General features: G+C 42.7%; 1 protein-coding gene across 6 annotated transcripts in view; it reads right to left on the bottom strand.

Moving 5' to 3' along the window:
* Positions 1–12,118, bottom strand: part of SH3RF1 (SH3 domain containing ring finger 1) — a 195,741-nt gene that overhangs the window by 14,019 nt on the left and 169,604 nt on the right. For 3 of the 6 annotated variants that reach the window (XM_017970151.4, XM_008992468.5, XM_035292664.3), the window contains exons 9-10: positions 10,805–11,067; positions 9,586–9,947 (exon numbers count right to left, since the gene is read on the bottom strand). In XM_017970151.4, coding sequence (XP_017825640.2) covers positions 9,586–9,947; positions 10,805–11,067 — 625 coding nt within the window. The remainder of the gene's footprint in view (positions 1–9,585; positions 9,948–10,804; positions 11,068–12,118) is intronic. The other 3 variants (XM_035292667.3, XM_035292666.3, XM_035292665.3) reach the window with 1 other exon arrangement.

Genomic DNA, 12,118 nt, shown 5'->3' with positions numbered 1-12,118 from the left:
AACAAAAAAAATGAGGCTTAGTTGGAGACTGAGTTGCTGGTGTAATCTACAGGACCCTATAGTTCATTATTACTTCTTAATTTTTGTGGGTACATAGTAGGTGTATGAGTCTTACGGTTTCAATGTTCGGTTTGATCTTTTAAAATTATTTCTGTTGATATTTGGTTATTCATAATCTGGCCACCAATTTTTGTGCAGTGCTAACGTGACCTTTTCTTCCTCTCCTTCTCCCTTTCCGCCACGTTTTTTTTTTTTTGTTTGGTTTTGGACATTCCATTGAAGTAGGATAAACTGATACAAAAGATGAACGACAATAAAACTCACCAATTCACATCCCAGGTTTGGTAAAAGCATTAGTAAGTATTTTAGGATAAAATGGAAATTTCAGATTATGGATTTAATTTCCTTGTCTTCTGCCTATCCTATCTTTAATTACTGTAAGGCAGCTGACCGTATGCTGAATTAACTGTAAACCTGACAGCACTTTATTCCACAGGCATGGATGTGAGCCTTATCATTTACAGGTGGTGATCAGAGTTAAGGGCTAAACCACTTCTCACATGTCACCACCTCAATTAAATGTAACAAGCCAATAAAAGAGAAGTCAAACCATATCTCCTGTGCAAGTACCTCCTTGATTAGACACCCATTTTAAGGAAAGCTTCAGTATATTTATAAACAAGTTGATATCTCTTTTTGCAAGCAACTATACAAATAAGCATGTGTGGGTTTTTTTCCCCCAATGATCTCAATTCCGCAGAAGCCATCTCTTGAATTTTTGTCTCTTTTGGTACTTTCTCTCTTTGTTTTGCTAGGAAAATCAGATGACAAGAGAGTGCTCCTTCATTCTGAAACCTTAGGCGTGAATGTTCTTTCACGATCCTTTTAAATTGTTTTACTAAGATGTCAACTATAGCATTAAGTCCTCTGAATAGAAGTACTGCTTGAAAATGAAACACTTCATAGAGAGCTATTTCTTTAGAAAACCCTGTAGGCAAACTGGAATTATTAAGGCCCACTAACAGGGAAATAGAATTACAAGGGACCTGCTGAGGAATTTTCCTTGGGAATAACAGTTTAGACTCAGTAAAAATTCCTTGGGAAAATGAATCTAAATCCCTAACAACATTGTTCCATTAGAGACAGTATGGCAGAACAAAGGAGACAAAAGCAATCATTTATCAGACTATGAGGAAGCATCCCAGGGATAGGGCACCATAGTCCTCACTTACCTAATGCTGCTCAAGTAAATGTGAACCCATGGGCTGGAAATGGGAAAAGAGGGTGGGCATGGGTGCTAAGGTCATTTCTGTACTTGTTTGACCTTACTACAGATGAGTAAGTAGAACCAGCTGATCCCCCTGCCCTGCAATCCTCCCAGGTAGAGGATGATCCTTTTGCATTTCTCTTTATAGCCTGTCATCAGCTGACCTTAGGTGCTTTTGCCTCACTCATTCAATGCCACATTTTCTGTGGTGCTACTATGCATTCCAGTGAATGCTCTCACAAACCTGGACTGCCTGCACAAGGGCAGTGACAGTGCTGTCTATACCTCTGTATCTCACCCAGCGCCTCTTGCAGGCCCTACACCTACTAACACTTAGAGGCTGAGAAGATACTGGAAGATGAGAACAGCGGAAGTAAAGAAAAATATAGCTCTGCCAGGCCTAAGGAAAGAAAGGACATGTGGGCTTCCCCAGATCCAGCCAATAAAGCCTTTCCTCTACACTATGGTCAATGAAGAGGTTTGACTAAACAGCTGCCAATGCTGTTCTGTACTTGCTGTAGAGAGCCTGAGGTCTGGAGGGCCAAGAGATGACATGGGAAAGAAGGACGTCCAATAGCTTCCATTTCTAGGGTAGCAGTCAGCTGCAACTTCCAGCTCTTCTTGCCACGATGTAAGAAAGCACATGCTAGTCCACGGCCCCCCACAGGTCCAGTGAGAACATAAAGTCCATTGATAAATTACAATCTCAGCAAGGCACAGCTAAAGTCGTTTCTTAAAAGCTCAGTTCTGAGCACTCAGTAAAATATCAGATAACTCAGTGGCACTCAGGGAACAGCCTCTAAAGTGATTAAGAAGAAAGATGACTTAATTCATCTAAAATGATTAAACACATTAAATACAGCTTGCTTTAATGACTTCTAAGGGATGTCTTATCATCATCAATGGAAGCTGACTACCCACAGAGCAGAAGGCAGAGGATTAGGAACCATGGCACGGCACAAGGGGTTAGGGGTGGGGGTGCTAATACAGAAAAGATACTGCCCTAGTTCCAGGGAACCATGTTTTCACAATGGCATATTCTGATTTTTTCTATGTTAGCAGAACAATGTCCCACTTGAGAGAGATTGTTTTGCAAATTCAGACACTATCATCTATAAGCACTACAAGTTTTTCAAACACCAACAGCAGAAATAAAAACTAAATGAATTAATAAAAAGACTACATTCAGTCTGGGCACAGTGGCTCACACCTGTAATTCTATTGCTTTAGGAGTCTGAGGGAGGAGGATCGCTTGAACCCAGGAGTTCAAGACCAGCCTGGGAAACACAGGGAGATCCTGTCTCTACAAAAACAAAAATAAAAAAAATTAGCCAGGTGTGTGGTGCATGCCTGTGGTCCTGCTGACTCAGAAGCTTGAGGTAGGAGGGAAGATTGCTTGAGCCTAGAGGTCGAAGCTGCAGTGAGCTATGACCACGCTACTGCACTCCAGCCTGGGTGACAGAGGGATACCCTGCAGCAAAAACGAACAAACAAACAAAAACACCTAGGAAGAGGAAGAAAAATCATTTGAACGAAGAAAATAATCACAGTGGCTTACACCTGTCATCTTAGCACTTTGGGAAGCCAAGGTAGGAGGATTGCTTGAGCCCAGGAGTTCGAGAGCAGCCTGGGCAACATAGCAAGACCCCATCTCTACAAAAAAAAAATTACCTAGCTATGGTGGCTCATGCCTTTAGTCCCAGCTACTCAGTCGGCTGAGGTGGGAGGATCACTTATGCCTGGGAGTTTGGGCTGCAGTGAGGTATGATTGTGCCACTGCATTCCAGTCTGGGTGACAGAGTGAGACCTTGTTTCAAAAAATAAAAACAAAATAAAGGAAGGAAGAAAGAAAATGATCAGTAGAGATTTCAGGAAAAATATTCAGAAGAGAAGAAAATGAATATTTAAAAACCAGATAGGACCTCTGCTTAAGAAAATCAAGAATAAGCCAGGTGCAGTGGTGTGAAGCTGTAGTCCTTGCTACTTGGGAGGCTGAGGATTGCTTGAGTCCAGGAGTTCAAGGATAGCTTAGGCAACATAATAAGACCCTATCTCTTAAAATAATAATAATAATAATAATAAAACAACAATAGGAAAGGTCCTCAAACATTGAAGAAAATCTGTGGTTGGTTCCTTAAGGGAGTCATTGGGAACTTGGGGGTGGGGGATTCGAGGCACTAAATGTTGATGTTTTGTGGCCCACCTGTAGGAATGCTGGCTTTTAGGAATGGATCTAGAACATGGCAGAGTGCATGCTGACCAACAACTACTCCTGCTGATTCATACGGGAGCCAATGCCAATGTCAGGCGAGACTTACATAACACCTGCAGAGATTCTGAAGTTATGGGTAGAAAATGGAAGCACTTAAGGTAGATATGGGCATCAGAGGTGGCTCCTTCTCTTTTTCTAAAGTGAGGGTTAGAACTTAGAGAACTTAAGAACAATTACACAACTGTACTTATCAAAAAGATTTTTTTTCAGGCCAGGTGTGGTGGCTCATGCCTGCAATCCCAGCCCTTTAGGAGGCTGAGGTGGGTGGATCACTTGAGGCCAGGAGTTTGAGACCACCAACATAGTGAAACCCTGTCTTTACTAAAAATATAAAAGTTAGCTGGGTGTGGTGGTGCATGCCTGTAATCTCACCTACTTGGGACACTGAGGCTACAGGCTCTCTTGAAACTGGGAGGCAGAGGTTGCAGTGAGTTGAGATCACACCACTGTACTCTAGCCCAGGTGACAGAGCCAGACTCTCTCTCAAAAAAACAAAAGTATATATTTTTATATGTGTGAATATATATGTATATATGTATGTGTGTGTATATATATATATATATACATATATATGATTAATTTTCTGAATGAAAGCTTAATATATTAAAATATTTGCATTTGTTATATTTTGGTAGATGGGGGAATAAAGCATATCTACCCAGTAGTATTAGAGGTTTTCTTTGAAATCCTAGATCATCTTTAGGCATTCTCTTTGGATGTCTGGATTTTCCCTAACTTCTAAAACACACATACAATTTAATTTTTTTTTTTTTAAAGAGGGTCTGGTTCTGTCACCTAGGCTGAAGTGCAGTGGCACTAACAGCTCACTGCAGCTTTGACCTCCAGGGCTCAAGCCATCCCCCTACTTCAGCCTCCCAAGTAGCTAGGACTACAGGCACATACCACCATGCCCAGCTAATAAAAAATTATGTGTGTATATATATATATGTGTGTGTGTGTGTGTATAAATATATATATATATATATAATTTTTTTCTCCTTTTGGCAGAGATAAGGTGTTGCTAAGTTTCTCTGGGCGATCTTGTATTTCTGGCCTCAAGTGATCTGCCCACCTTGGTCTCCCAAACTTTTGGAATTATAGGTGTGAGCCACTGTGCTCAGTCTTAATCTTTTTATAACAATAAAACACAATGTACACATAAATATCTCCTGAAGATTTGGAAACATATTTTCTGGGAGATTAGTTGATCAAATAATGAAGGCTTTGAACTGAATATGAAGTTAGAAAAATGTCCAGATAAAGCTGTTATACTGATGGCGGTGGAAGATACTAGGAATCTCATAGAAAGAAGAGTAACAATGGTATAACAGGTCTAGGATTTCAAACAAGAAACAACTGAGACGAAACATAGAGTTCCAGATGCCTGTTTATCAAACCACAGGGTTCAGACACCAAAGCTGGCTAGAGATTTTAACACAAAGACAAAAATGCAGTGTCTAGAGATCACTGAGACTTTGCGAGACAGGACTTCCAAATAAAGTACGGTTTGAAAGAGTAGTGGTTAGGAGAGAAGCTGTGACAGTCCCATCTGTACATCACGAAGTTCTATTTCTCTGTGGAACAGCAGTAGTAGCCTACTGCAGAGCACTGGGTACAGACAAAAGGAGAAGGCAACAGACATGCTATCATGTGGGAGATGTACCAGGCACAGTTGATGGTCACAAAATGACGAGGAAAGATGGAAATGAGAGTATTATCAAATACCTAGATATCTGCTGGAAGTCTCAACTAAAACCAGGATCTCGAATACACTTTTTCCTTGCTGATAGTTTAATCACAGAGAAAGCTGAGCAAACTGCAACTTTGGATCTAATTCTGATCAACTAGAGGGAAGGCAGAAACCAGACCGGGGTGGAGATGTTCTGCTGAAGACGCAGAAATATGGAGAAGTTGAAATAAAGCATGGAAAAAGAGGCTGGTGATAGTCAGGTTTGAACTTTATAGTTTCAAAGAACTGATTTTTATATGTTCAAAGAAAATATATGCATGACCTGAAACTCAAAAGGGAAGATGCTTCAAGAGGAATGGGAAGGCTCTCAAAAATGAAATTCTAACCATACGATTGCAAATTATCCCTGCAGATGAAAACAGAGGCATCTAAAGGTACTGATGTGATCTCCCAGGGAGCAGCCTAAGGGCTCACATTTTTAAAAGGCACCTACAAAAAGATCAACCAAAGAGCCTATAACAAAGAACATAAGGCCACCCGCAGGAATTCAAGAAGGCTAAAAGATCAACCTGAGCTTAAACTTGCAAAAATGCTAAAGACAAAAAAAAATTTTTTAAGCTCTTTTAAAGTTATGTTTGAAACAAGAAGAAGAAAGACACAGACCCGCTATGGAGGATGGTGGTTCTCAGATGGCAAGAAGAAAGGGAAGGATAATCTTCAGACTGGAAGGGAAGAACAAACCTTGAAGAGAGGGAAATGAGTGGAGAGTTGGGATTTAGAGATCCAATGATACTCTTAACAGGTTGAATTCACTCCAGTGTGCAGAGAAAAAAGGCAGCAGAAATGCAACAAATCAACTTTGATAATCTGGTGAATTTAGGATCAGGGTCAATTGCACAGGCAAGGAAGGGCATGTGCAAGTCCCAATTTTCCTTTTTTTTAATTTTTATTTTAAAAAATTTTCTGAGACAGTCTCACTCTGTCGCCCAGGCTGGAGTGAAGTGGCACGATCTCAGCTCACTGCAACCTCTGCCTCTCAGGTTCAAGTGATTCTCCTGCTTCAGCCTCCAGAGTAACTGGGATTACAGGCATGAGCCACTATGCCCGGCTAATTTTGTATTTTCAGTAGAGACGGGGTTTCACCATGTTGGCCAGGCCCACCTCAAATCCTCGACCTCAGGTGATCCACCTGCCTCGGACTCCCAAAGTGCTGGGATTACAGGGATGAGCCACCGGGCCCAGCACCAATTTTGAAACACATGACAACAAACCACTTTGCAGACCATCTGGGAAATTCTAGAACCGTATTAAACGAAAGATTTATGAACATTTAGAAGGGAAATAAGACTTCCAGGAGACACTTGCTGACAATAAGTAACAGCAGAAATGAGGGGCAATGGGGAGAACTCCAGGGAAGAGAGGATGATATAAAAGGCAGGTGAATCTCAATGTGGCATCTGGCGAGTTCTCCCAGGACATCCTTGCAGATGTGATGGAGAAATGTGTATTAAAGACACTCTAGTCATGAAGATTCATGATTAAGTGACAAGAATCATGGAATTACTAGATTTATATCAACCAGAAGTCTCGTTAGTGGACTGGGAACACTAAATGAGGGAGGAGATTTAAAAAGGGAAAATCTGAAATCTGTGATTTGAAGAATAGGTAAAGAAAACTTTAAGAGTATAGCATTAGAGAAAAGACACCAAGGGACAAACCTGCAAACACCTCAGGGCACCATGCAGAAAAGAGATCAGCATTTCTATGTGGGCCCTCAAAATGAAGAACAACAGTTGGGAGTTGAATTACAGCTGTCTGAAGATGGCACAGGGCAGTCCAGGGCTAGGGCACTGCTCAGTCAATGGGGCACACACCCAGGCAGAAGCCATGGCCGTTTGTCAGGGATGGGTGCTACCTGTGGTAGATGGTGCTGTAACAGGTTACCTCAAACTCTGTGGTAAAAATCAGGTCCTAAAATCAAGGTGTTGGTAGGGCTGGTTCCTTCTGGAGGCCGCTGGGGAGGAATCTGTTCCCTTGTCTTTCCAGATTCTAGAGGTTTCCAGTATTCCTTGGCTTGTGGCCCCCTTCTTGTAGCACTCCCACTTCTGCTTCACCATCACGTCTCCTTCTCTGGCCCTGAGCTTCCTGCGTCCCTTTAACAAACATCCTTGGGATTACATTGGGCCCACCTGGATAATTCAGGATAACTCCCTTGTCAAAGGGCTCTTAATTTAATCACACCCACAAGGTCCTTTTGGCTATGTAATAAAATATCTTAAAGGTTCCAGGATCAGGAGGTGGACATCCTTGGGGAGCCACTATTCTGTCTATCACAGGTACCTTTCAAGCCTCAGAGATTCAGTGAATTCTACAATGGAAGGGCCCAGCTGAAGAGCCCCTGTTTTCATCAGTGGCAAGGGCTCTGAGACACATTGTCCCCCAAGTCTTAAAATCTAAACCATAAAAATAATTATTTATAAATATATTAACAAATTTGAACATGTTGGCTTGAGTGCAAGTTTAATGTAGCTAATTATAAACACTGAACAGATACCTATCTTTTTCAAAAACTCTCATGTTAACCTAACAATTAAATATTAACTTTTTAGTAGGCTATAAAGTTTATTTCCTTATAAGCTGCTGTTTACAGGTTCCCTTATAACATTTAAGTAGAACGACATACCTTACCACTTAGCAGGTGGCTAAAAGTCTATGTTCACCCTCAGACTTCCCAGAACTGGTACAGAGCTTCAGGGAAAATGTATAAACTCTTGAGGAAAAAGTAATGATGACAATAAAATTATCCAGATCTGTGACCATCTCTTTTTCTTTTTTACATTTAACCACTCTCAATTTCTCTCCTCCAGTCACCTGTCTCCAAACCCAACCGTAGATTATTCTTTCCAACATAATCTTCCATTTATATTTTCTTTAAAATTCAGTCCCAAATGAGACATCAAAATATATATATATATGGATTTAGAAAATAATGTTTCCTTATATTTCAAGTCTTACCTCTCAAGGAACCATGCTGCTTAAGGTCAGATGTACTAGGCCACGGACCAGTACTAGCCTGTGGCCTGTTAGGAATCAGGCTGCAGAGCAGGAGGTTGGCTGCCGGCAAGCAAGGGAGGCTTCATCTGCATTGACAGCTGCTCCCCATCGCTTGCATTTCTGCCTGAGCTCTGCCTCCTGTCAGATCAGCAGGGGCATTAGATGCTCATAGGAGCGCTAACCCTATTGTGAACTGCACATGTGAGGGATCTAGGTTATGTGCTCCTTATGAGAATCTAATGCCTGAGGATCTGTCACTGTCTCCCATCCCCCACAGATGGGATCATCTAGTTGCGGAAAACAAGCTCAGGGCTCCCACTGATTCTACATTATGTTGAGTTGTATAATTATTTCGTTATATATTACAATGTAATAATAACAAAAATAAAGTGCACAATTAATGACACAAACTTGAATCATCCTGAAACCATCTCCCCACCACCACCCACCCCTGGGCTCATGGAAAAACTGTCTTCAATGAAACTGGTCCACGGTGCCAAAAAGGCCGGGGACCAATGCTGTAGATAAAATAAATCCATAAATAACACTTTTGATCAACAGCTCCATTCCCCTCACACATATATATATCTATTTTAGAGACGAAGTTTCACTCTGTAGCCCAGTCCGGAGTGCAGTCATGCGATCTCGGCACACTGCAACCTCCCCCTCCTGGGTTCAAGCGATTCTCCTGCCTCAAGCTCCCGAGCAGCTGAGATTACAGGCAGCTGCCACCACGCCTGGCTAATTTTTGTATATTTAGTAGAGATGGGGTTTCACCATGTTGACCAGGCTGGTCTTGAACTCCTAACCTTAGGTGGTCCACCCACCTTGGCCTCCCAAAGTGCTGGGCTTACAGGCATGAGCCACCACACCCATCATATAGATATATACACAGAACTCTTATCAAGCAAGACTCACTGAACAGGAAGACTTGAGGATAGCAAAATGATGAAAGAATGAGAAACTAAAGGGAAAAGGAAATTCCTCCACGAGGCTGTAAGCTGCACAGGGGAGTGACTAGGTCTTCTTCACTGTGGTCCACGTGACATGAAGCACTGGGCTTGGCAGCCAGTGGGAGTTTAAACACAGAGAAACATGAGCTCTGGATAACACGATGGGGTGGTGCCTGTGTTTCTTCCCCACTGTCCTCCGAGCACCTGGCATAGTGACTCACATGTGGGGAGCACCTGAGGGTTTATTGAACAATGAGTCCTCTCATTAGCTGAAAACGACAGACACAACATAGGAAGAAAAACAGGGAAGTATGTAAAGCAGAGAAACAGTAAGTAAGTAAAGTCTTACTTTGCTATCCTTGTCTGGTTTGGTTGCTGAACTGTTCCCACAAGCTGATGAAGCAGTGTCAGGAGGTGTGGGGAGTCCAGGGAGAACGGTCACTATCCGGCCACTGGACTCAGCCTCCAGAGACACACTGCTGATGCTTGGGGAGGGCAGTGGAGCAGCCGCTGCACAGGCCAGAGGGGCACCGGCTCGGCTGATACTGACGGCAGCAGCGTGCGTAGCTGGGCCTGGCATCGGAGGCGCGGGTTGTGGAGACGCCAGCGAATGATGGGGCAGGCCCACAGATGCAGGGCCGAGGCCGGCAGCATTCTGTACCTGGATGGGTGTCACTGCTGCCGTGGGGCGTTCTTGGCTGTGCGTGGCAACTAGTAGATGGGAAGAGAGAAGATGGCAAAATCCAAGTATCTAATTGCTGCTCACCAAAACATGAGTCATTCCACTGCATCAGACCATCATGAAAGGCTACAACTGCATTTATCAGGATAAAGACTGGATGTATGGTGGCCTAAAAGCACTTCATCTTAGCTGGATTCCGAGACACTATCTATTGTCCTTCCAGGTCAGCCCTTGAGTCTACTGAGTGCCTGGAAGCTCAGCTCTAACGCAAATCCCTCTAGTTAGGAGATAATCTTTCCACAGTGTTAGAGACAATGAGCCAGTTTTTGGTGGTATTCTACAGTGTCAAGCCAGGTCTCCTTCCAGTCCTTTTCCTATTATTTATTACCTTTCCTTATTAATCATTTTCCTTCTTTATGTTTTTCTGATAGAGTTCACAAGCCTTTAGTTTACCCCTCATCCCATTAGTTACCCAAGACTCTTGGGAAGGTTTGCAGTGCTACAAAACTAAGAAAGCTTTTTAAGATCCCACAGGGTCCAAAGTAGACTTGTGCTTAAGTGAATCAGAAATAATCAGCACACCTGTTATCACGCAATGTCACACAGATGGTAGTAGTGAGATTTGAGATCATATGATCTCAACTACAAAGTCAAAATTTCAAGTACTGTTGACACTCTTAGGGTCAGCCTAATTTCTTTCAGACTTTAGATCCATCCATGAGGCTTGAAGTAATATGCAGGGCAGGCTTAGCCCAAATAAACGGTTACAAGGTGCACTGAGTAGACTGACTAATGTTCATGTTTTACTTACATCTACACTTCCCCACATCTGTCAGAAAAGATCTGCCCTTTTTCCTGCTTTGTTCCGGCCTGGATTCCTCCTTACCTGTCCTCACAGCATTGCGGGCCTGGTTGACTGTCATTTGCCCAGTCATGTGCAACAAGACCTTAGCCTGAGGACTTGTCTGGATGTGAGCTGCGGATACCACAGCCGTGGGGACAAAACTGGGACTCCCAGCCACACCATTTCCCTGGAGCTTCTGGGCAGGCCCTCCTGCCGTGGAAGGACTGACCATGGTCACCCCCCGACTTGTCTGGCCAGCCGTAGACATCGGGACTTTAGCTTGGGAAGCATTTGTCACCGCCCTGCTGGGACAAAAACATAAATGGAAAGCCCCATCCATCAGCAACATGAGACAAAGAACAATGAAATACAAGAAAAATGACTCAGAGCTTCAAACACAGAACATTTAAAAAAATGAATGAAATTATTTTTATAAAGTTTAAGAATAGAAAATTCAAAGTAATAATGGCCCTGAGACAGAGAAAGGTACTGAAATATATTCTGAGTCACCAGAAACCACACGTCATACTCTGCTCAAGAATACACAGTTACTGTGTTCAGCTTTCCATAACAAGACAAAATATCTCCACTAACTTTCAAGGCTCTGGATTCTCCTGCTTCATCTACAGAACAAGCTGGGATGGTTCCCTGACAATATCCCCATTTCCATATCTTTGCTCCCGTCTCCCGGCTTCCTACTTGCCTCCAGCTCCACATCAACATGTGCCCATGTACAGGCATGCACACATAGTTGAATGTCCTCTGTGGCTTCACTTAACATATTGTAATCTCACTTATGTTTCAAGATCCAGCACGAATGCTGTCAGTTCAAGAAGCCTTGCCTCAGATTCAGGTTTAAGATCTTATGATTCTATTGTTTGATGTGGATTTCTTCCTTCATTCTGTTTCTAAACTCCACAATTGTTTATGCTTTGGCCCTTGATTACAAAATGTGTTATAGATTATTATCTTTTTGAGACAGAGTCTCACTCTGTCGCCAGGCTGGAGTGCAGTGGTGCCATCTCAGCTCACTGCAACCTCCATCTCCCAGGTTCAAGCGATTCTCCTGTATCAGCCTCCAGGGTAGCTGGGATTATAGGCACGTGCCACCACACCTGGCTGCTTTTTCATATTTTTAGTAGAGATGGGGTTTCACCACGTTGGCCAGACTTGTCTTGAACGCCTGACCTCAGGTGATCCACCCACCTGGGTCTCCCAAAGTGCTGAGATTACAGGCATGAACCACCACACCCGGCCAAACAAGCAGAAAGACTTCAAATCATTGGTTTTTGAATCTTATAAAAATGTTTTCCTTCATTAACTTTATTTTTTTGTTCTTTGTTGCATTTATCTTAT

Source organism: Callithrix jacchus, chromosome 3 (genome assembly GCF_049354715.1).
Source record: "Callithrix jacchus isolate 240 chromosome 3, calJac240_pri, whole genome shotgun sequence".
In the NCBI taxonomy this organism is placed as follows: Eukaryota; Metazoa; Chordata; class Mammalia; order Primates; family Cebidae; genus Callithrix; species Callithrix jacchus.
The sequence above is the reverse complement of the archived record's forward strand: the minus strand, read 5'-3'. Positions and strand labels throughout refer to the sequence as shown.